Source organism: Salvia splendens, chromosome 22 (genome assembly GCF_004379255.2).
Source record: "Salvia splendens isolate huo1 chromosome 22, SspV2, whole genome shotgun sequence".
Taxonomy (NCBI): Eukaryota; Viridiplantae; Streptophyta; class Magnoliopsida; order Lamiales; family Lamiaceae; genus Salvia; species Salvia splendens.
This window is the reverse complement of record NC_056053.1, coordinates 15,072,812-15,098,528: the sequence shown is the minus strand read 5'-3', so window position 1 is coordinate 15,098,528 and position 25,717 is coordinate 15,072,812. Positions and strand designations below refer to the sequence as shown.

Genomic DNA, 25,717 nt, shown 5'->3' with positions numbered 1-25,717 from the left:
GAACGATTCACTGGAATGACACTGACTTCCAGAGAGTTTCTAGTGACTCGATGGGTGCATGTTACTGGGATTTGTAACGACCATGTTTCAGCCATTTCTCAGTCCTCATATTTCTAGAATTTCGTCAAAGAGCAAGAAGAAGGTCATTGTGAAGACTTTTATCATCAAGGCAAAGAATTCTCACCGCTTGATTCATCTTCGGGACAATTGTATCATCTTTGTTTATGTTTCTTGTGTTTTCAATGGATTATATTTGTGATTTTATTCCAAATATGACTAGCTAATCACTTTATAGAGTTTTGGGTGAAGACAAGATTGTACACATGTTTGAATAATTGATTCGAACTTTTTACCTAGCTCTGGTGGTTATTATCGACTATCCTTGTACTTTTATTCATTCTTATGATTAGCTACCATTTGAATTGTGATAATTAGGCTATAATAATCGAGAGATATATAGCTTTTCGTGGATAAGGGGATAATCACCACTTAGATAATTTGCAATCGAGAGAAGAGATATCATATTGAGGACTTAGGTCATAGAAGCTAAATGAGTTAGATTAGAGGTATTGAAAGAAGACTTTGATATTACAATCTAATCAACAGGGTAAGTGCACTCGTGAGAGGGCTTATCCTATGTAGGGACATTCCTAATAATTCTATTGACACTTAAATGTAGGGTAAGTGCACTCGAGAGAGGGCTTATCCTATGTTGGATCTTGTGATGTTGAGCTTTATTTCTATTCGTTGGATGCTTTTCGCAACTGTTAGTTGTCTAATTCCGTGGATCTAGTTTGTTAGTGTTTGATCTCGTAGATCTGGTTCACTCTGTTTTGGAATGCATGATTATGGCCATTTCCTGTTTGATTTGTCGTCTAGTAGTCAGTTAGCGTAGATCCAGTAGCTTTCAACTTAAATTTCTCGTTACGGTTTGTCCGAAGCATGCTCTGTTTTCTTTCATCAATGGTATCTCAAATGCTATGTTTCGTTGGTTATTTGGAGAAGATGTACTAGGGAATCAGTTAGGAAATCAGATTTTAGAGTTGCTTTATGCTTTATACTTAATTTCAACTTTTCTGCCACCTTAGCCAGCTTAGGAAATATGGTCTCCATTTGCTTTTTCACCTTGTCTACTTATTTTAGGAAAGTTTCCAATATGATCTTTTAGATGCAGGTGTTCTTAGTTGCCTTAGTTCAGATTTGAATGTTCCTCCAACTTTTTATGCTTAGTCGTTATTCATGCTTCCGTACATTTCCGATCTAATTGATCAGTCTAGGTAGAATCTCATGTTCGTCTTCCAAGTCAAGTAGATACTTTTTAACCCACTTTAGTTGTGTGGCAACAACCAAACCTCCCAAAATGTCCTTCGCACATGCTTTTACACCTCCATCCTTGTGGGATTCGATACTTACTTCCCTGTGCTAAGTTTTAGTATCTTGTGGGTTAAGGTTTTGAAAGTAGCCTTAGATTGCGCGTCCGACGACACGCAGATAGGTCTAGAGAGTCTGTCTAGTCAGTTCACGTACTTTCCATACACATGCACAGACGTGGATTGGTTTAGCCGATCTACTTGATCAGTTTGTGATATTATTTCAGCGCGCGTAATTCGACCAACCTTTCAGCTACCATTAAAACTAACAATAAAACCTAGACTTTGGCAACAAAAAATCACAAGTAAATTGCATGTAAAGTCATGGACTTTTAAAATAGTTTGATTTTTCCCACGAACTTTAAATGTTGCATGAAAAGTCATGAACTTTATTAAACTGTGTAAATTTCCCATCCCACCCGACCCGATAGATTTTTGACATAAACTTATCCTATGTGGCGCGCCAGAAGCGTGACTTGGCAACTCCACTACTTCTGATTGTTTCTCTTCCATCTTTGCAATCTATGACCCCAGACTTATCACAAACATACAGGTAGAACAAATGAAAACATAAAAATCGAATTCAGCATACAAATCGACATAAACAAAAAAATCGAATTCAGCATAAAAGTAGCATTAATTCCACAATTCAAATTGAGCCCTAAATTTGTCACTTGCCAAGTCACGCATCCGGTACGCCGTGTAGGATAAGTTTGTGTCGAAAATCTATCGGGTCGAGTCGGATGATAAATTTACACAGTCCGATAAAGTTCATGAATTTCCATGCAACATTTAAAGTTCACGGAAAAACTAAACTATTGTGAAGTCCATGACATTACAGTCAACTAGTATTAACACCCGAGCTATGCACGGGACATAAGAGTTTCAAATAATGAATATAAAATATAATAAATATATAGAAAATAAGAATTGAAAGAAATATGGAGATTTAAAAAAACAGAATTGTACTTATTTTGTCTCACTCAAAATGAAGAATTTACTACTCCCCAGTGAATGAAACATTTATGCAATTTTAGTTTATAATCTAAGTGAAGTAAAAGCAATAAAATTAATGACAAAAATAAGATGTGTGACTAATGATCAAAGAGTATGAATTAATTAGAATAAGATATACAAATAAAGAAAATATGTGTGAGTAAAGATGTTTATTGAAAGTGCTATACAAGACATTAATCCAAATAAAAGGTAAATTAATATATAAATTTAATAGCTTAATTTATAAAAAATTAATTTGAAAAAAATATATGGAATATTAAACATATCCACATTAAATATATGAATAATTTAAATCATATAAATTTAAAACTTCTTTGAGAAGTCAAGTTAGAAAATTTGTATTATCCAATAATCACATTTTAGTTGACTATTTATTTTTTTTTCTTTTAATTTCAGACCATAGCATAACTTGATATACATTTCCAAAGACTAAATGAATTTTTTATATTGTAAAGAATAAATTTCTTACTTCCCGCCACATATACATATAAAAAGTAAATTACTACTATCACTTAAAATAACGATAATATTTTATGCATCTTGTTTGTTTTGAATAATGTGAGGATTTACACTACTCTTTATATTAAAAAGTATTGCAATAAATGATTAAATCTCAATTTTAACCTAAATAAATGGAAGGCAAACTAAACTCTCTAGCACAATTCCAATATAACTCAAATATAAGGCTAATTAATATATAAATTTAATAACTTAATTATAAAAAAAATTAATGGTAGTGCACTATTTAAATGTGTTTTAGCACTTCTTCAAGAAGTTAGCATTTTATTGGACTATTATTTGTCCAATTGTTTTTGCCTTAAAAAATTATTTTTGAATAGAAAACACCTCATCTTTCCATTTTCCCTCAAAAAGGGTATTAAGGACTTTTCATCAAACTTGCACTTTAGATTAGTATAGATTTGCCAAAAATCATATTACTACTTGAAAATGAAAAGATGAACTCAATTCGTTAAGGGGATATAATTATATCCAAACTCCACTTCTAATTCTAATTAGAAATGACTGCAAAAATAAATTCAATCCCTTAGGAGATCGAATTTGACAAACAAAATACTCGAAATTAAATTCAAAACTAGAATACAACTAAAAGATAAACTTCAACCACGAGTTTTCATCTTTAACGCAAGAAGGTTCACACATGCATCACGCTGTCACCTAGAGGCACCTCCAATGTGTTTAGAACGTGTTTCATTCCGGGGACACATGTTCTTCTTCGCTCGTTGCAAATGCTCTTAAAGTTTATCTATGACATTCTCGACCCGACTCAAAAAGCTGGTCCGATTTCAAATCGAACTAATTTAAACTCCGACAATAATTTCGAGCCCGTCCACAACTAGCAAAAGTCTGGAGGAGGTCGCACGAGTCATTAGAAATTTTACATTATGCAAATTGTTTCTGGATTAACCAAATTCCATTTTTTAAAATTTAATTAGTTTTCAACCTAACTCGATTTGATTTGTTTGGAAAAATTGATGAGCTTGGGCGAGGTTAACTCAATATTTTTCTATGATATAAAGTAGAATAATATGGTAGCAATATTTAGAATTTTGTATTCTCTACTTCTTATGAAAATGAGAAATTTGTCTCTACTCTAAACAATTATACCATGCACTTGAGATGTTTTAAGAAACATAACGAATAAAATGAACTCTTGGTAACTTAGACCTTACATGTTAATGGTAACTTATTGAAATTGTCATAATATATACTTTATCGAAAATGCTGGTATAAGTAAATATCATACTTTATAACTTTTTTAGTAATATTTTTGATATAATGATTTCAGTATGCCAATTTTCAATACCATAACCGTACCAAAACTCGGTATTTTATACTTTTAAGGTATATCGGTTTTCAGTATATCGTAGTGACATCCGGCGTACCATAATTTTACACTATACCAAATTTTGATATAACATACCGAAATAACATTAAACCGAAATTCTGTTTCATATCATTATGATATACACAAATCTGGTATACATCATATTATGGTACATCAATATCATAGTATATATTGACTTTTCAGTATACCGTGACATAATGACAAAGCCAAGATTTTGATGTTAGGGGATCCGAGTTACTCTTAATATCATGGAGTATTTTAGTGTGTTAAAATCACTTGAAAATAATTGTGGCATGAGTAGTAGAAGAATGTAAGACATAAAAATGAGTAACCAAGAATTTTTTTTTATAAAAAATAAGTGATTGAAACTTAAAAATATATATTGATTGCTCTTAAATTAGTGTGTTTTAAACTCTTTTTCATCTAACACGTAAAAAGTGCGTGTGAAAAAAAATAAAAATAAAAGTAGGAGTAAATGAAAAATAAAAACCATGTGTACAAAAAAATTAGAAAAAATAATTGAAATGAAACATAAAAGTGGAAATCGTGCATTTAAGTAAAATTAAAATGAAATTAAAACAGAAAAAAAGGAAATCAGGGTTAAATCTAAACAGAAAAAGTGTATGAAAAATTTGAAATTTCGATAATTTTGTGTGCCAATTGCAATAAACAAGTTCTCCACATTTACCGATTTGCCGCTGAGAAGAGTTCATCCTCGCACGCCACTTTCTCTCCCTAAAAACGCATGTGCTTCTGCTTCCTCCTTCCGCCATTTCCACTCCGAGACAAGGAGCCGATAAACCCCTGTAAAACCCTCTTATTTATAGCCGCCAATTAACCCCTCAATTTTTTTTCTTTTTCTTTTTTCTTTCAAAGTTATCAAGACGGCAGCTTTTCGAGGCATTGTCTCTCACAGAGGCAACAAGCTAGGCAGAGCAATACCTAAAATGGGCTTCTCTGCGCCCACCGCCCCCTTCCGCCCCTCCTCGCTCTGCCCGCCTTATTTCTGGTTTTGCCGCTCTTGCGTTCACTTCTACTCCGTTTCTTCTTCCGCCAGAGTTTTCTGCAGGTTCGCCTCCTTTACTTCATTGTTGACTCTCTAAACAAGTGTTTCTTTTGATTTTGGATGCTTTCTTCATCTTCCTGAACTGTTGAAATTTGTGTATGTTGTTTCAAAATGTAGAAATTTGGTGTGTCGGACTCTTATTTATGTGCTGTTTAGGAGACTAGGTAGATGTGTATTGTTGGTGGATTGAGATTTTTTGGTGCTGTTTTTTACTGGGGAAAAGCCTTGTATCTTGAAATGTGTTATAAATTCGCACATGACTCTCAAACGGCCCGAGAAATCGAACATAGAGTGCTGATGCATGGCCATCTGGGGTTGTTTGAGGGGCGAACACATCAATTTAGTGTTTTACAGAATTTTTAACACTTCGTCTTTTGCTAATTTTTATTTTAACTCATTAAGGGTTTATGGGAAATTTTTAGGTACCGTGGAAATTGTTTTTTAGAGGCAGCGTAAAATAGATTCAAGGAGCTAGAGTTTCTTCAAACTTTTGTTCCGTTTTTCTCTTGTTTTGGTCACTCTCATTGGGCTTCGACACCATTTTTATGAGCAATGGTAATTGGGGAGTATGTCATTTCTTTATGCTACCACGAGCATTGTAGCTCAATAGTTTTCCTCATGTATATAAGGGTGAGAGACTAGGGTACGAGCCCCAGTCCTCCAACTAAAAGAAAACTTGGCATGCTGTGCTTGAATATAGACTCAGACATAATGTTTTGCAGGCTGGAAGATAAAGCAAGCCAAAGTGCTCAGAGGGGGATCCCTAATGGAGCTATCAGTGCTGATGTGCTCGAATTAAACCAAAAATCGAGCTACAGCACGTTTCAGCACAACGATAATCAAATGCGTTATCAAGATAGGAGTGATTTTGCATATAGGTGGAAAAATTCCTCTTTATATAGAGAGGCGGAAGCAATAGAGGAAGATGGTCAAGGAATTTTGGAAGTATTAAATACTGCACAAGCTGCCAATGACTGGGGACATACCATTGAAGATTGGGGTAAAGCCACCGAAGAATGTAGGAAAAACAAGAGACTATTTGCTCATGGGAACAACACATCTGCAAATCTTAAAACAAATACAGGAGACAATAGGAGAAAAACAATAGTACGTTATTCTTAATACGGGCAATGCATTGAAGTCACATCTTTCATTGAAAGCTTTCACATTGTTAAATGCCATTTTCAGAGCTTTTCTGATCACGGGAAAATTGTTTGTTTTGCAGTATGATGAAGGGAGAGAATTAAGCAGGAAGGAGACACAATTTACTGGAAATGGCAGGCAACATGTGCATCGTATTTCCCATAACCAGATATCTCTCGGCCACGTTGGATCTCGTGTAGTTTCTTACCCAAATCATGATAAAAAGATAGTTTTGGAGGGCCATGTAATGACAATAGAGGCTCATCCAAGTTCCTTGGGAAGTAAAAGAGTTAAAGGTCCCAAACCTGACAAGGATGAAGTATTCAGTATTAAAGAAACTGCTTCTACTGATAATGAAGTTGTTCCAAGTGATGACGTTGGTGAACCTTTCAGTGAGAAAATTACTCATCCCGAGCACTCGGAACTTCATGAGAGACTTAGCCAGGTCTATGAAAAGGTTCTTGTTGTTGATAGCATACATGCAGCTAGGGAAGTAGTCCACCTACTCACTACTCAATACAAGGATCTTGTTCACGCATGTGATACAGAGGCATGTATAGCTTTATTGTAAATTCAAAATCTAAATATATGCTTTCTATACCATTTTTGGGCAAATTCTAGCCACTGCTTAATGCTCACCTTTCTCTTTGATTTTTATTACTGTAGGTAGCAAATATTGATGTTAAAGAAGAAACACCCGTAGATCATGGTGAAGTGATATGTTTCAGCATATACTCTGGGCCAGAAGCTGATTTTGGTAATGGAAAGTCTTGTATCTGGGTAGATGTCCTTGATGGAGGTGGCGAGGATCTTATCAAAGAATTTGCACCATTTTTTGAAGATCCGTCCATTAAAAAAGTATTTCATTGTTTTGTTGTTTCATTATTCGTTATCAATGTTCCATTGTTCCTCTGCAATAATTTTATCCAATCAGGGCACCCTTCAGCCTGGTATAAGGAAATTTGAATTTATAAATATAATCCAACCCCCCCTTACTTTTTGTAGGTGTGGCACAACTACAGCTTTGATAGTCATATAATAGAGAATTATGGGCTTAAACTTTCTGGTTTCTATGCTGATACAATGCACATGGCTCGATTGTGGAACTCCTCTCGACGAACAGAAGGAGGGTACTCTTTGGAAGCACTCACAAGAGATCCCGTTGTCATGTCTGATGCGAAGAAAGGCCCTGGAGAACAAGTTCTTGGGAAGGTGTCAATGAAGAATATTTTTGGTCGGAAAAAACTTAAGAAAGATGGATCTGAGGGTAAAATAGTTGTCATTCCTCCTGTTGAAGAGTTACAACGAGATGAGAGAAAATTATGGATTTGTTATTCTGCTCTGGATTCGATAAGCACATTGAGCCTGTATGAAAGCCTGGAGAAGAAATTGTTGAAAACTCCTTGGTCTGTTGATGGACAATACCAAGGGTCAATGTTTGACAACTACTGTAAATATTTACGCCCGTTTGGGGAGCTCCTTGTTAAAATGGAGAGAGAGGGAATGCTGGTCGATCGTTCTTATCTTGCTGTAATTGAGAAGGTTGCTAAAGTAGAGCAGCAGATAGCTGCTGATAGATTTCGCAAGTGGGCCTCTAAACTTTGCCCTGATGCAAAAGACATGAATGTGGGAAGTGATGCACAGTTGCGTCAGTTATTCTTTGGTGGTATGCAGAACAGGTACTACCATTCCTTTGAAAGAATCTAAATTGATACCTTTGTTGTTGAAAGCCAATAATAATGAGCATACACTTATTCTTTGTTATTTTATTTGCAGAAAGGATCCAAATGAATTCCTTCCAGTGAAGAAAGAATTTAAAGTTCCCAACGTGTATAATATAATTGAAGAGGGCAAGAAGAAAGCCACAAAATTTCGTAAAATCGTATTGAGTAAGCCCGAAGGTGTGAACATGGTAGCTGATAAGTTCACTCCAAGTGGGTGGCCTTCTGTTAGTGGGGATGCTTTGAAGACTCTTGCTGGCAAGGTCTCTGCAGACTTTGATTTCTCGGATGAAGAGGATGAAGAAGAACTTCCCGAAGAAGAGAACCAAATCTCCTCGATGGACAATGGAGCGCCCCAAAGTATAGACAGAGATATATCTGCTTATGGAACTGCTTATTCTGCATTTGGTGGCGGACAGGCGGGAATTGAAGCTTGTCATGCCATTGCTGCTCTATGTGAAGTTTGCTCGATTGATTCTTTGATATCCAACTTTATTCTCCCATTGCAGGTTTCTTCACATGATTGATTATATTGCTGATTACATTATAAATGTATTTTGTGTTTGACATTTGCTCTTTAGTTATTTTACCTACTTCTTTTGGGCCATTTTTCTGATTGAATTTTGGCTGCAGTGGGTGCACAAATATGAGCTTTTGAGCGTTTTAAGATACTACGACTCTTTAAAAGGTTTAAAGAATTATATTCTATATATGCTGTTGTAAGTTAGTTTTGCCAACCCTACCCCATCAAAATATTGTTTTACATGTGGATTTTTTTAGTTAGTTTGAGATGCTTCTCTATACATTTTTTTGGTTCTCATTTGCTGCATTGATATTTGATAATTATTGCTTCTCAAGTCATATCCAGACTTTTCTCTGGATACTTTTATGATGTCACAATAAAATAAACATGTTATCTTCTTCTAGACTTACCATGTTACCTGGTTAGTTTGCTGACTACGTCAGTAAGAAATTTTCACTTTTATTTCTGTTTCTGTTTTTTCGGGATTTTCTCGGATTGGGTTTTGGTTTTAGCGGGTGCCAAACATAAGTTCAATGTTTTTAAGACACCTCTTTCTGGAAGGATAAGAGAATTTTATTCTAAATTTTCTGCAGAAGATTTGAGGGATAGCTCCATTAACCTGTCATAAGTTTTGTGTAAATCCACTGGGATTCTGTTAATCTGTTTAGAATGTGCAATTTTTCTAGTCATTCTGGAAGGCCTCTATATGATGTTTCTTCTACTGCATTAGTTAGTTATGATGTTTGCTGAACTATATATTGAGTTTTCTGTGAATATTTCATACGGACACAAGAAAAAAACTATAAAGCCCTTATAATAGATCCATCATCATCATCATGCGGCTTAGTGTGGCTAATGTTGTCTTTGCTGCTTGCCTTCGATAGTTGAGTATCATTTCTTATCTTTTGGTAATTTGATGTGTGTGCTAGGACAATAGTAGGAAATTTCTTATGTTCCTAATTCTGCTTTTCATTTTCCATCTCAGGGAAATCACATTTCAGGAAAGGATGGGAGAATCCACTGTTCCTTAAATATCAACACAGAAACTGGTCGACTGTCTGCTAGGCGACCTAATCTGCAGGTTTGTACAATTTTTTAACTGAAGCTTTAGATATTAAGTGGCATTTGTATATTTACTTGAAAATCCCCTCATCAAACAGAAGCACCAGTCACGTTTTCCTTTCCTGAAGTTGTTTTTGAGTTTCGTAATCTTTACCTTCTGAAATCCAGAACCAACCGGCATTGGAGAAAGATCGTTACAAGATCCGTCAGGCATTTATAGCAGCACCTGGAAACTCTCTAATAGTTGCTGATTACGGACAGGTAATAACTCAAGGTCTCTTAATAGTGTTTTGTTTGGAGTTATTAGTTTTTCAGAAGATATAATCCCAACATATTCTATGCATATAGCTCAACCACATATAACTCAAACTATAATAATATGTATATAATTGGTGTTTACGTTGATGATAAGATGGATAGATAAATATAACACAATCTAATCTATCATTTACTTTGATGGGTTGATTAATTTTGAACTTCTTTTGACTGTCTTTTTACTCAAATACTCAATTCTATGGGGGCGTTTACTTTGAACGATATTATAGATTGATAAACATAGTCTAAGCTAATCAACTGTTTACTTTAAACATAGTCTAAGCTAATCAACTGTTTACTTTGATGGATTGATTAATTTTGAACTTTTTTGACCTTCTTACCTTCAAATACGCAATCTTATGTTTTATAAATAAATACCCATCAATCAACGTAAACGCACCCTAAGAGTTCAAATGATTAGGATTTCTTATAAAGTTATAAATGGTAAAAGTGTGTTCAGAAAAGACCCCGTCTTTAAATATTTGGTCTCAGTTCCAAGGTAACTAACGTTCATAAGAGCAAAAATACTAAATATTTCTATGTATTTTTCTGTTTCGGACAATCAGTTAGAGCTTAGGATTCTAGCTCATCTGGCCAACTGTAAGAGTATGCTTGAAGCTTTTAAAGCTGGTGGTGACTTCCACTCGAGGACTGCAATGAACATGTATCCACACATTCGTAGAGCTGTTGAGAATAAGGATGTGCTTCTTGAGTGGCATCCTCAGCCTGGCGAAGATAAGCCTCCAGCCCCGTTGCTAAAGGTTTGCACTTAGAGTTTTCTCTTTGGCACACTTTTTTATGATGGATAAATAAACAGAAATTTTAAAGGCCGCAACAAGGTGGACTCGAATCCGAGACCTTTGGCCTTGGTCATTAACCACTCTACACACACACACTCTTTGGGTCACTTTCTTCATTTAAGATAACAGCTACTATATCAACATGTAGTTCCTTGTCATTGTGTTCCTTGGTATCCAGATTTCTGGTGTGGGAAAACATAAGTTCTTCGAATCATGTAAAAATAGAAATAAATCTAATGCATATCACTGCCATTGACTAAGTACTATATTGGTTGTAGACTTTTCTGTCAGCTTGGAAATGGTAGGTCAATTCATATCTTGCTAATGGTCAGCCTATTTCTATCAAGCGTCAAGTTAGATGGTTGAGATAGCAAAGCTAGCAATTTAGTCATGTATATAGCTTCTTACTGAATATGGTCTGTTGCTCGTGTCAAACTTAGAGCTTTGTAATAAGGGCTACCTTTGGTAATTGGATCTTTTGGATGATATTTCAGGATGCTTTTGGTTCGGAAAGAAGGAAAGCGAAGATGCTTAACTTTTCCATTGCATATGGAAAAACAACTGTTGGACTTGCTCGGGACTGGAAGGTAATAAATAGTTTCTTGAGAGCTTTCACTTCCTTGAAAAGTTTCGTTCCATGTTTGAACACTATATCTGTGCCATCAGGTTTCTCGCGAGGAAGCTCAGGAAACAGTTAATCTCTGGTACAGTGATAGACAAGAAGTGCTACACTGGCAGACACTACGCAAGAAACAAGCACATAACTATCACTGCGTTAATACGTTGCTAGGGCGGGCCCGCCACTTCCCGTCTTTAAAGAATGCCAGCTCAGCACATAAAGCTCACATCGAACGTGCTGCTATCAATACCCCTGTGCAGGTCAATGTTTCCCGGTGCCCTTCTAACATGGTTTGAGGTTTAGGGCTATGTTTGGCTGCCTAATATCTTGGGCCGTGTTGGCATCTAACACATAAAACCTTGAAATACGCTGCAGGGAAGTGCTGCAGATGTCGCAATGTGTGCCATGTTGCAAATATCAAGAAACAAACGTTTGAAGGAGCTCGGATGGAGACTTCTGTTACAGGTAAGATTATTTATCAAGGCAAAATAAAAGAAACAAGTTATAAGAATAAAGAAAACAATTAAATTCACTTAGGAAGATTTTACTATTTAGGAGTGACAGTATACATGATTAATTTTATTTCATCTCAAGGATTTCTCCAGTTGTAGCCCTTGCAATTGTATATAAAATTGAAAAGTTATCTCAAATTGTCGAACTTATCAAGGACTTGGGATATCCATTCATCTCCATAAAGGCTAATTCTGAAATAGTAAATGCCCCGTTGTTCTGTTGGGCAGGTTCATGACGAAGTGATCCTAGAAGGGCCAACTGAATCGGCTGAGGAGGCCAAGGCTATTGTCGTAGATTGTATGTCAAAGCCTTTTGAAGGGAAAAACATTCTTAGAGTTGGTTTGTCTGTTGATGCCAAATGTGCTCAGAGTTGGTATGCTGCCAAGTAGATGACGGCATGCATTGGTACGATTTCCGGCTCCAAATTTTCTCTTGTTCTTGGTTCTTGGCCACCTATAAAATATGGTGCCAGTATGATCCTTTCTGTAATCTAGTAGGGATATGATTCTGTATATAATTTGGCTTCTTGTTTTTTTTTTCTCTTGGTTCACATTACTGATCTTCTTAAAGCAGAATTACATGTTCTAGGTTTCAATTCCATCTATTTGCTCGTCTCCATATCTTAGTTTTGCACACCATAAAGAGATTCTTCTTGATTTCTATTTTAAGACCTAGATGGTTTCACCTCATAACTTAGATTAAGCTGTGGCTGGTGTAACATAATTATTATGTTCATATGGAGTATACTAATGTGGCAAAAAAAATGTTTAACTATAAAAACATTAGATTTTTTTTTCATGGACTCAAATTATTGTACATAAGCCCTATTTGTGGCAAAAAAGCATTTGTATAATTATTTTAAGTGAACCAAGTAAAAATATTAGTACATTCATACAAGTAATCTTTTATAGTATGTAAAACTGGAAATTGGCCCAAGTTTTGTAAGTACTCTCCGTCCTATCATAAATGACTAGTATTCCTTTTGGGATGTTCCGCTTAAAATGAGCCATTTCTTATTTGTCAAAATATAAAACAATGTCATTCTTATCTTCTTCACTCTTCTATTTAACTCTCTATACATCATTTTATTAAATCTTGTGTTTAAAAAAAATGTCTCACTTATATGAGGATATAGGAATAACAAATTATTAAATATTTACCGTGTAGCTAGTTTCTCATAATCTAGAGTGAATCACAATGAAATCGAGTTTATCCAGAATAGCCCCAACTCCAATACTATGTTATGGATGAACAGTAGATCTTCACATTTTGGCATCAATAGGTTTGTAAATTTTGCACGACATTAATTTTTGTTAGTGATGAATCAGTGTACCCGAAAAGTGATGCTGACGGCTACCCTACCTCCTATCTTAAAAATAAAATAAAGTAAGTAGAATTGAAAATGAAACACTTGAAAAGGAATTTAAAATGATGTCAAATAAATTAGAATAATTTTAAATAAAAAGGTACACCATATAAATAAAATGATATAGAATCAAATATTTAGAAATGAAAACAGAAAAACTAAAAAGGTAGTCCATATAAAATAAAATGATATAGAGTCAAATCTTACTCCATCATGATCATTCTGAATTAAAGACTTCATCTCTTCTTCATCATCTACAGTTGTCGCCCACGAATGCTTCTTTCTCAATATCAGTCACATTTCTTTTTCGTACGGAGTTTAAGAATAGTGTATTAAATTAATGATGAAAAAGTAAGAGAGAATAGAGTAAGAGAGAAGTTATAATAAAGTAAAAATGAGAATTATTATTTGACAAAAATTGAACTTAAACTTTCCAAATAACTTTATTAACATTGAACAGAGCGAGTACAATTTTGCAAACGAACACCCCGTTATTAAAACTTGTATCAAACAAAAAATGATAATAGAATAACCATGGTGGATGTGGCCTGGAGCCTTTAAATTTTAGGGGTAGGTTTATGGATAGCTACTGAGACACACTACATTTGGTACTTTCCCTACCACATTCCCATCATTTTTTCGTTCCATCTCCACAATTTGCTTCCTCTGCGAAGCTGCTGCTTTTTTCTCTTTGTAAATCTTTTGTTCTTCATAACTGCATTCCTCTAATTTTGTCTATTTCCATTTTCAATATACAATTTTATTGTTCTATGATGACTGCCCGCTTATTTTTCTCATCTGTTCGTCTCTAATCTTAAGCCAATTTATGCGTATTCAAATTCAAATTGCTATTTAAATTTTTCATTGGATAACTCTCCTACGTCGATTGAGCATTTTATCATGGTTGGTTTTCGCATATTCGATTTGACACTGTGTTAGATGATCAAAACTGAATTAGGTAGCTTGATTTTGTATGTTATCGAACTGGTTTCTTTTGGATTAATGGAGAATTGACAGATGATCAGAGTGTTTAGGCAACTAGTATTAGAGTGTACAATCCAAATATACAAAATCATAGCATTCAGTTTTTGGGGATAATCTGCGTTGAACCACTTTCTTATCTGCATTTTCGACTCCCACATTATGTTTGGGCTTGGGAATCTACTTATTGTAGACTCCGCATTGAATGTGCTTCTCTCGTATAATTGTAGAGGCAGGCTCCCCCACATGTGGGGTGAATGTAGGCTGCTCAAGATTAAGAAAGTGAGAACCAATGGCCATTGTTTTATCGTGATTAAGAACTGTTTATGAAACCATGTTTTGTGTGATTAGTAGCTCGAGCAACAATTTCTAAGTTTGCATACAATTTGGCATATTAATTGTTAAGCTTGGAATAGTTGAAGCCATTGTGGAGACATATTTTTCAATGAACTGAGAGTGATTACAGTTGTGCCTTCTCCCAACATTCGAACGGCTGAAGAAGTTGGCTATCCACTTATGGGAACAAGTTACTACAAATGCAAAAAGAATAATAAAAACTATTCTCACTAATTTATCCTTTAGTTACTGTATCTTATGCAACAAAATATTGTCACTGAGCAATGCGGTTCTTTAGCCATGGAAGGATTTCACTGATCAAGTAGAGCCTAAAATACGGAACGCGCTTAGTTTTATTTTGCTTTTCTTGTTTCCTTTGATTCTTTTATATATCTATATCTTTTCTAATTGAGGATCTTCTCCTTGCATTTCTAAGAATGTCTCGGATTATTTTCTCGATCTGCTCTCTTAAATGTAGAAGTTGTTGGTTGGTTCGTTGTTCCTTTTCCAAGAAAAAAGTGCAAAAGAAGATGTCTAACCATCATGCATATAAGCCCGGGAATAATTCTGTCTGGCATTATATCATATATGTCTCCTCTTACTCCTTAGACATCAATGTTGCAGTGAAAACAATGCATCACATCATTCATTCCTCTTAATTACTTCCATCATTATATTATTGACATTCTGGGAGATGCATTTATGCAGGCTATACAACAAATCTTGAAGAACCTATTATTTGATCTCAATAGCTTGCTATGGCACAGAAACTTGAAGCTATTAGGGGCGGTGGAGGTTCTATCAAAGTAGGTACCACCGGGACAATAGGTGCCCTAGTGTCCCGAGAACTCGAATCTGCAAAATCTGCATCTCAGGTGCCTTTTCCGTGCACATCTGTCCCTGCTTCAACTGGTGATGCAACTCCAAGAAGATTGAAACAAGGAACATCGGCAGATGAAGCTAGCAGTAGCAGCAGCAGCGGCACAGGCACTTTTGGAAACCATAAGGACCTCGATAATTCGAGGAGGAAGCATGGTACTCCTCAAATTCCCATGCTAACAGCATATGATGATACATCGGTAGATGTAACTCCTATAAGAAAAAAGGGAGCCAAGAAAGGTCAGGGCATGGTTGAAATAGTAGACATAAAATGCAGAAATCCCATCGCACACCGTCTAAAGAAACTCAGCTTCTCGAAACTACCTGACAGTAATGCCTAAGGTTTGTAGCCTCTTGAGATTTCGTGTTTCAAATTTCTGTAGGCGAATACAGAGAACGAACTTGGCTGAATATTGACGTTTGCTACTTCGATCACAGAACACACACTTGGTAGGAGCCTCTTGCTTCCTCCTCTCTTGTTTCTCCTGGGAATGGCGATCACTGAATCAAGCTTTGGTTTGAAGAACTCCCCTGTCAAAGGGAGTTTTTTGTGGCATGGTTTCTTCAAGTTGCTTGCATCGCCTAAATTAAGGCGGCTGAAGTGGTCTAGTTCTTGCATGATGAGAGATCCAACGGTACCTCTAGTCCCTATCGCCACCGGATCAGATTTTGCTGCTTCTGTTTTTTCAGGTGCAGGGCCAAGACTAGGCGGTGTCAAGGTCGCCTTTTGTGGGAGATGCATCGTTGGAGACAAGGCCCCGTTGGAGGAAGGGCACTTGCTTAGGATGTGAGGTATAATAGGGTTTAGTCTTGTTCTTGGTTTCTGGTTTGGGACATATCTTAAATCTTATTTATAAGAGGAGTAAAGAGTCTCTGCTAGCCCTTCTAACTGTCTATGCCTGCAGTTTAAATGTGAAGTACAATAATTTGCTACTAGCTGCTGCATTTAGCATCTCATAATTGCCAGTTTTGATTGCATTAGTTGAATTAGAGATATTAACTGTAAAATGAGGAGTTTTATTACCAATTATTTTGCTGTAAAATGAGAATTTTTGGAATATGATGAGTCCAACTGTCATGCAAATCAATAGATTTAAAATGTTAGAATTTGGTGTTACTCACTCCGTTTCCTAAAATAGAAATTCTTTCATTTTTAGTCCATTTCCTAAAAATAGAAACTCTCCATTTTAGGAAAAGGTTCCCAAAACTCGATACTCAACTTGAGGGGGAGTGTTGGAAGGAGGAAATTAATTAATTGGAGAACAAGAAGGCAATGGATGAAGTTACGGCAAGAATAATGAAGGAAATCAATTAAAGATTATGGAAAATCAAATCAATAAGATATTTATGGAATTAGAATATATTTTCCATGTATAGCTAGAATTAGAGCCTATAAAAGGTGGTGTAACCATAGAGAGAATTAATTCAAGTTTAATACAATGTAGTCCATAGAGCTTTTAGTGTCTTTTATTTTCCGCATTTAACTTTTTAACACTCTCTATTACTTTACCAATTTTGTGTTAAAACCCGTACCATTTCTAAAGTTAATATTTTTAGGAGACGGAGTGAGTATTATTTATGTTGGCAAAAACCATGATCATGTGCGTTTTGGTTGAGTAGTTTTAGGGGTTTTATTCATGGGAAGCATATGAAATGTCCACCTATATCATGTGAATTCAATCTTGTCATCAAACTGATAGTAACAGCACTTTTTACGTATGGCTTACACTTGTTTGATGTAAGCAATATTATGATAAGCAGCAGCTATAAGATATTATTCAATATAAAACTCACACTTGATTTAACTTTAGGAGACTGAATGAAAGTATTATTAAGAATAACTTTTTTGTTATTTTTTGAAAGAGGAAAAGTGGAGTGATGATTAGATTCAACCATATTTGAGCAATGTTATAACTTGTACATGTGAAGAGTGAGCATAAATGAACAACCCATTTCTATTGGAGAATTATTTAGCTAAGGAGACTTGATTATTACTCCATCCATTATATGGTAATTGAGTCATTTCATTTTCTGTACCTGTTTTTAAAAAGTGATAATAAAGAGTTAAAATTAAGAAAGTAAGTAAGTGACAAAATAAGGTAGATAAAAGTCTTGGCTACATTATTTTGTCTCTTACTTTACTTTTTCTTCATTTTAACTATTTATATCATTTTTTCTAAAACGAGTGCAAAAAATAAAATGACTCAACTACCGCGGAATAAAGGGAGTACTAGTTATATAACATAGACTTTTTAAAAAGAACTCGAGGGTTGCTCGGTTCTTCATGACTACCTGTGATTAAAAGACATTCTTATCTCTTGTTCAGTTTTGTTTTTCTCAAAAGCTCGGCCCAAGACGATATATCTTCACCGCCTTAATAACATCAAGATACATTTCTAATAGAGTGAACATTTCTAACATCAAAATAATTTAAATCAAAATCCCAGCAATCTAAAAGTTCAAACTTTTGATTCATATTTATAATATTATGCAGTACCTTTATCTCGATCTAACGGATGCTACAAGTGAAGGTTGATTTTCCAGAAGGAAGGGCCGTTTCTAGGTTAGAATATCTCATTCGATTTAATTATCCAAGAGTTTAAAAAACTACTTAATTATCTACACTGACTAGTTCAAATTCATCTTATCCATGAGTTCAATTTTTACAATGTCCAACAAAGCATTTTCCCACTTGTCCTTTCTTTTAAATATATATCCAATTTCAACTCTATAAGATTGACTTTCAATTAGCTTAACATGAGCTCTAAAATTTCATTCCTCTTCTTTGTTTTTTAATAATTACTTACTCCCAATATAGCCTAGTAATTTCCCCTTATTTTGCATTCATAGTTAATCATAGTTTTGATATTTTAATCATTTCCTAATTAATTAGATTAATTAAAATTAGTACAGCAAGACACTATCGATTAGAAAATTCTCCCTTCAATTATATAATTTCATAATTAATTGGATTGGTTGAAATTGTTATATACTTTTAGGAATAAGTATTTTGTGCGCTCTTTTTTTATTTTTATTTTATTTTATTTTATTTTATTTTATTTTATTTTATTTTATTTTATTTTATTTTATTTTATTTTATTTTATTTTATTTTTCTGTTGCGCGTTACTTTGTGTATGTCACTAGTTGCACACTTGCACACATTTATTGTAATTCAAGTCATTAAATTCTTTCAAATTGTTCGATATATAAAGCTTGACCTTGGTTAAAATGCATTCAATTTGAGCTTAGGTATAGTTATCCAACGGCCGCAATTCCAGTCAACTGCACACACCACAAGGCATATCATATTTTATATTAATATTCTTATTGCAATAATTATATCGACTTCCTTTTTTTATTGCAAAGATTTTCTGTTTCGTTTTACTTTCTTGTAGTATTTATAAATTATGATATCTTAATACTAACTAATTATTGTACTATATTTGAACCAATCTAGGGACTCCTTCCTTTCATCTGTCCATGAAAATTTGTTATAGATTTTTATTTTTGTCACCATTCACTTTTATTATTTTTTATAGTAGATCTCACATTTCACTAATTTATTCTCACTCACATTTTACTATTATAAAATTAAGGGCAAATTGCCTCAAAAGTCATAAATTTTCACAATAATTTAATTTTTGCCGTGAACTTTAAATGTTGCATGAGAAGCCGATTTCCCAAGTCGGGTATTCCGGCTAATCAGTGTAATGATGTTTGTAGTTATGCTAACATGGAATATGATTTGGATGTTGAGTGTGTTTACTCCCATTCCAATCACTCTTCTTCCACTTCATTTACCCTAACCCTAATTTTTTTTAAAAAAGATCTTCCTCACTCAGCGCAGTCGCCACCACCTCAACCTTCGGGTCTGACAACTCGTGACTGCTGGAGCAACAGCACATGCGGCGGACAACGAAAAGGAGCGATGATGCTCTCCCAGCGCCTGAAAGCGATGTCGTTGTATGTGTATAAAAACGACGCCGTTTTATGCAATGCCGTCGATTTGCCAAGTCATGCTGGAGGCGTCCACGTAGGATAAGTTTTTGCCGGAAAACTATCGGGTCGGGTCGGGTCGAATGAGAAATTTACACAATCCAGTATAGTTCATGACTTTTCATGCAACATTTAAAGTTCAAGGGAAAAACTAAACTATTGTGAAAGTTCATGACTTTAGTGGCAATTTACCCTAAAATTAATACTATATAAAAGTATAACTCACATGCTACTAACTTTTTCAACCCACTTTCTATTACATTTCTTAAAACCCGTGACGGTTTAAATGGTGACAAATTATAAGGGACATACGGAGTATTTGGTAGCAAAGATGGTTTCAGTTACGCATTAAATGTCTAAAACATTATAAAGTACCCAGATGTATACTACTCCTTCCGTCCCCAAAGAATATGCACTTTGGGTTCAGCATGGATTTTAATGTAAAATTTTTATAGTAAGAGAGAGGTAGAGAGAAAAAATAATTAAATTATTGTTAGTGGAGAATGAGTTTCACCTTATTAGAGATACAAGACTTTTCAAAATTAGAAAGTACATATTCTTGTGGGACGGAATAAAAAAAAGAGTGCATATTCTTGTAGAACGGAGTAAAAATAAAAGATGACATATTCTCGTGGACGGAGGGAGTATTTATTAAATGTTAAATAGTACTCCCTCAATTCCATTCAAGATGTCAATCTTTCTTTTTTAGTTTATCCCATTTAAGATATCTACTTTTTATATTTTGAAACAAATTCATCTCTCTTTATTAAAACACTCAGCCACCTTTCATCTATATTACACTAAATAATTACTCTCTCCGTCCACATTAGGAGTCTCATTTATGGGAGACACGAGTTTTAAGAAATGTTAACAAAAGTGGGTAGAAAAAAGTTAGTGGAATAGGGGTCTCACTTATATACTAGTTTTAAATGAAATGTGTGTGGAATGAGTTAGTAGAAGGTGGAACCCTATTACCATTTATGATAAAATTGAACCGGGACTCTTATTCGCGAACAGACTAATATGGCTAAACATGACTCCTATTCGCGGACGGAGGAAATATTTCTAAAATTCGTGTTATTCAAGATTGTGGACATATTAAATGAAACGGTGGGAGTATATGATGATGACATGTGCAGAACGAAAATTCAGAAGTATCTGTGAAATTGTTTTTTTCCCATAAAGAACGAGTAATGATAGTACAAAATAAAGGATAGGAAATACACCTCTCTCAGTTTGAAAAAATAAAATCAAACGCAACCGCTTTGAAATGATCAATCGAGAGGCTTTACTACATGGTCCTTCCTCCACCTACAAAAATTAAAATAATATCTTCAAACTACCCCACCGAGTCGTTTTTATTATGAATATTTATATTCAAAATAAAAATAAAAATAAATAAAATACTACCAACACATAGCTTTATTTGATATGCTCGTGTATTAAATGGAGTATATAAAAAAGGTGAAACCAATCAATACAAAAACCAAGAAAAGGCGGAAATATATATGCAGCTATGGTGCCGGAGAGATGACTCACCGCCGCCTGAAACTAGCCCACGTCAGCATCCGGTGGAGGGTACGGCAGTTTTTGAACTTGGTTTGTGATAGAATTCTTGTATGCTCGCTTAGGATGCCTTATCCTCGCTACACAAGATTATCCGTGGATTCCGGAGGCGGAGGGCGACAACACGCGGCGGCGGCGGTGGCGGCTACGACATCGCGTAGCGGCTGCTGTGAGAGCGACTCCGATTTGGTGTCGTTGAAGATCACTATGCTGGGTGATCCCGAGATTGGGAAAACAACCTTTCTGGTATACTGGTTGTTAAGTTGTCATGATTACTTGGGATTAAATTTCACAACTAATCTTATCTATTGTTCGGTAGCGATTTTTTCATAAAACTAAATTTAGATTATATTGCATGATTAACCGTTCTATCTTCACTTCTATGACTAATTTAATCCTGGACATTATAACTCGCGATTATCTTATCTAACAAACCATGAAATCTTATCTATTGTTCGGTTGCGTTTTTTTCATAAAACTAAATTTAGATTATATTGCATGATTAACCGTTCTATCTTCATTCCTATGACTAATTTAATCCTGAACATTATAACTCGCGATTATCTTATCTAACAAACCAAACAGCATCTCTGTAGTTGTATGTTGATAATTGATTAGATGATTGTGTGTATATGAATTGGTAGGTGAAGTATGTGGGAGATGAAGAAGGGTTGGAGATGAAAGAGGTGAATGTGAATGTGATGGATAAAACTATGTGCATTCAAGGTGCAACCATTGTTCTCACAATATGGGATGTTGGAGGTTTCTTTTCATCCACTTTAATTAAATCTTTTTATATTTCCAATTCCATTTATCTTTTTCTTATTTCTTGATTGGAGCTTGCATCTCAAATTGTGGTTGAATGACCCTTCATATTTAGTTGGATAACATGCATTAAATGCAGTTTTTTTAGTTGGGCATTGTAGTATTTCCCTAACTATTATTAATGCAGGTGAGAAAAGGTCATTTGATCAAGTTCCAATTGCCTGCAAAAATGCAGCAGCAATTTTATTTATGTTTGATCTCACCAGCCGACGTACACTCAACAGGTACATACTATCTTCGTCCACAAAACTAGGGCCGGTTAAATATACTGAAATACCGCACTTATCGTACCGAAAAATATCAGAAATACTTAATTTGCGGTACGGTATGATACCTTACCGATAGATTTCGGTACGGTAAAGGTATAGATTTTCCTATACCTCGGTATACCGCAATATACCGCATTCACGATATTTGCCAAAAATTCGATATATATATATATATATATATATATATATATATATAGGATTGTGATCAAGATAGAACCATTCTTAAACGTAGAACAAATGCCAAACGGAGGTCGTTAGATCTTTTAATCCAATGGTGTTGATTTGCACAACAACTTCCCATTATAACCAAAACTATTATTAATGGGTGAATGCAGATAAGTGAAAAAATAAAGCATGCATGGACTCTTCTTCGTTTCATTCATTCTTCCATCAACATGTAAGTTTTTTCACATGTTGAGTCCAGAATGTCGTGAAAACATAGTCTAATATGTATGATTTTTAATCTTGACCGTCATTTTTTCCTCATCCAATGAATAAAATATGTAGAGTTCTAGGTTCTACACTTAAGAATGGTTCTATCTTTAACGCAACCCTATATATATATTGTATTTAAAATTTATATAAAAAATAGTTAATATGTTAAAATCTCTAACCCTACTTTCATATTTTAGTTCAGCCGCCCCCAACCCATACACACTCACGCTGAGATGCTAATCAAGTCCACTGTATAGATTTGATTGTGGGTAGTTTTAATCTTTTGGACATTACTTAAATAGGTGAAATTTTATTTTAAATATTTTTCTATATAGAATTTTTTTGGTATGAAACACAGGTATAACAGTATGCCATACCTTATTTTGGTATACCGTACTCGGTATGTCATACCTTATTTCGGTATAACGTAAAAGTACGGTATATCGCAATACGGTACGGTATACCGCATAGACGGTATGGTAATGGTATCGGAAATAATCATATGCGGTATACCGAAAATTCGGTATAACATTTTCTCATACCACAATTTACGGTATGGTATGACATTCTCGGTGCGGTATACCGTACCATGCCACCCCTACACAAAACCACAAAAAATAAACTAATTGTTTACCATTTTAGGTTGTCCAACAAAATTATATCACTTTCTAAATATATAAATTTTTTAAAACTTGTCATACACAAAACAAAGTCCATGGAAGATGACCCCCTTCCTTAGGCGACACGAGATTTTATGAAGTTTTATTTTGTATGTTAAATAGAGAGAGTAAATTAAGAGATAACAAATAGTGATAAAATGTGTTTTCAATTTTATTAATATGGTTGGAAAAAAAAAGGAAAATGAATTATATTCGGTGTGACTAATGAAGTATTATATTTGAGAATTATTAATTAGTATTTTTTAAAATTGCAGCGTAATTGGATGGTACAGTGAGGCAAGAAAGTGGAATCAGGTATGAAACACGATTTCCATGTTAAATTTATTACTATTACTAATTGCCTGAAAACAAACTGAAAAAGCCGAATACTTAATACTGCTGTATTTCCCCAAAAAAATCAATTTGAGTAGTTGGAGTCAATTCAAACTTTATTAAAGACCGATTCTTTTTTTATGAAAGAATCGGTGTGAGACAATTATATTTAAATATATATATTATTTTTTATTGTATATATTCTTCGAATTTCTCACTACGCCGCAGAATATGAATGTATTGGGGGAAGAATCGGCCTGGTCAACTTTTCTTTCTAAAATAAGAAATACTACTAAAGTTTTTGTAATTCATCAACATTAATTTATTAAATCGGTTGTTGTGATTTTATATTCAAATGATTGAAAATTTCAAAGGTGTACATGCCAAAAGAAAAAAAAAGGCAAATTTAGTTTTGTTATTTAATTGATTGTTGATGGTTTATTTAATTTGCAGACGGCTGTACCAATAATAATAGGGACCAAATTTGACGATTTCATGCAGCTACCACTTGATATTCAATGGACTGTCGTCACGCAGGTAAAAATGAGTAGGGACATTATAGATAAATCTCATCGACATAAAAATGAATTTGTATCTTAAAATAAATAGGAACATTATAGGTATAACAATAGATTTATATGAATAATAAATAGTAGAAAAGGAAGTATTTATATTACACTATTACCTTTTTAAGTAAATAAATAATACTACTCCATATAATAGCAATTTCAAATTATATGAGGGTGTTTTTAGTATAATGGATATAAAATAATTTTTTAATTCCTTATTCTTTGAGTGGTGTGTGTTTGTGCAATGTGGTGTGTGCAATGCTTGTTTGAGAAATACTCAATTTTACAATTGTTTATAGTTGCAATTATTTGTTTATATAAGTTTTGATTATAGGTATATCATCCAATTAATCTCTAAGATTACAATAAGTAGTTTCCCTTTTTTTTTGCTAAACTGAAAGAAAAATAATCTGAGATTTGGAAATATGATGCAGGCTCGAAGATATGCAAAGGCAATAAATGCAGCCCTATTCTTTTCAAGTGCAAAATATAATATAAATGTGAACAAGATGTTCAAGTTTATTATGGCAAAGATATTTAACTTGCCTTGGACTCTTCACAGAAATTTGACCATTGGTGAACCCATCATTGACTTCTAATTCTGTAAGTACTATTTTTTCAATTGCAACATCAAGTTAAGACAAGATAATTTAAGTCTAGTGTTATTGGACATAATAGCTATTAAAAGAAGTGTTCAACTACCTTAATAGTCTCTGATTTTGTTGAAAAATGCACCAATGATCCCTGAAAAAATTTTATAGCCTTTTTAGTTCTTAAAAATTATATTTTTGGTACATGTCGGTTTTTTATACTCTCTACATTTGAAAAATCCCCTAAATGCCATGGTGGGCATTTTTGGTATTTAGAAATCACATTTTTGGTACCTTTTCATTCTTGCAAATTTTTTTGGACATATATAAAAGCACATTTTTGGGCTAAAAAAATTTACCTTTTTGGTACTAGTTGATTTTATATTTTTACGACATAAAACATTTTTTTTTTGAATTATAATTCACTTAAATTTTTTCAGTAATTACTTGAATAATGTATAGATTGAGCTTTATAATAAAAAAAGTTACTTTAGTTTACTTTAATATTTTTATTAAAAATGTTGCAAGAGTTCGCTTTAATTTACGGTAGATATAATTCACTTAAATTTTAATTATTATATTTTAAAAATATTTTCTCATTATACTATATTTTAATTTACGTAATTAAAATATTTATTTTTCACTTATGTATAGTAACATTTAAATATTTAAGTAACATTTTTTAAGTAAAAAATTTACTATAGTTCACTATAATATTTTTTCTTCTCAAATTAAAAAAAAATTAATTAAATTTTTTAAATGAAAATAAATCACATGCAAAAATTCTATAATTCACTTTAATATTTTTTATTAAAAAAGTTATTATTAAATTATTTTCATATACACTTGAGTTTTATAATGAATACTAATATTTTATTTTAAAAATAAATAAAATA

General features: G+C 33.8%; 2 protein-coding genes and 2 long non-coding RNA genes across 10 annotated transcripts; 3 read left to right on the top strand and 1 right to left on the bottom strand.

The window, feature by feature from the left end:
* Window positions 1-4,933: 4,933 nt before the first annotated feature.
* On the top strand, window positions 4,934-12,620 carry LOC121787401 (DNA polymerase I B, chloroplastic/mitochondrial-like). The gene is made up of 13 exons (XM_042186111.1): window positions 4,934-5,323; window positions 6,043-6,427; window positions 6,546-7,013; window positions 7,130-7,321; window positions 7,469-8,142; window positions 8,240-8,693; window positions 9,693-9,788; window positions 9,938-10,030; window positions 10,651-10,845; window positions 11,379-11,471; window positions 11,551-11,763; window positions 11,879-11,968; window positions 12,244-12,620. Exons 1-13 carry the CDS (start codon window positions 5,202-5,204, stop codon window positions 12,403-12,405), a joined length of 3,237 nt encoding a protein of 1,078 aa, XP_042042045.1. The 5' UTR covers window positions 4,934-5,201; the 3' UTR covers window positions 12,406-12,620.
* A 2,786-nt stretch (window positions 12,621-15,406) lies between these two features.
* On the bottom strand, window positions 15,407-16,038 carry LOC121787817. Its single transcript, XR_006047538.1, has 2 exons — window positions 15,903-16,038; window positions 15,407-15,791 (listed from the first exon to the last, which is right to left on the bottom strand). It is a non-coding gene; the product is annotated as an uncharacterized LOC121787817 (long non-coding RNA).
* On the top strand, window positions 15,779-19,750 carry LOC121787816. 6 transcript variants are annotated; one of them, XR_006047537.1, is made up of 4 exons: window positions 15,779-15,920; window positions 16,017-16,370; window positions 18,073-18,141; window positions 19,422-19,750. It is a non-coding gene; the product is annotated as an uncharacterized LOC121787816 (long non-coding RNA). The 6 variants fall into 6 exon arrangements; XR_006047535.1 differs by having other exon boundaries at window positions 19,407-19,750; XR_006047536.1 differs by lacking the exon at window positions 19,422-19,750 and adding an exon at window positions 18,829-18,898.
* Window positions 19,751-20,964: 1,214 nt separating this feature from the next.
* LOC121787814 (septum-promoting GTP-binding protein 1-like) lies at window positions 20,965-24,880 on the top strand. Of its 2 annotated transcripts, none has more exons than XM_042186658.1 (6): window positions 20,965-21,387; window positions 21,786-21,867; window positions 22,094-22,190; window positions 23,605-23,644; window positions 24,116-24,199; window positions 24,666-24,880. In XM_042186658.1, exons 1-6 carry the CDS (start codon window positions 21,022-21,024, stop codon window positions 24,828-24,830), a joined length of 834 nt encoding a protein of 277 aa, XP_042042592.1. In that variant the 5' UTR covers window positions 20,965-21,021; the 3' UTR covers window positions 24,831-24,880. The 2 variants fall into 2 exon arrangements, with proteins under 2 accessions (XP_042042592.1, XP_042042591.1); XM_042186657.1 differs by having other exon boundaries at window positions 21,786-21,903.
* Window positions 24,881-25,717: the final 837 nt, after the last annotated feature.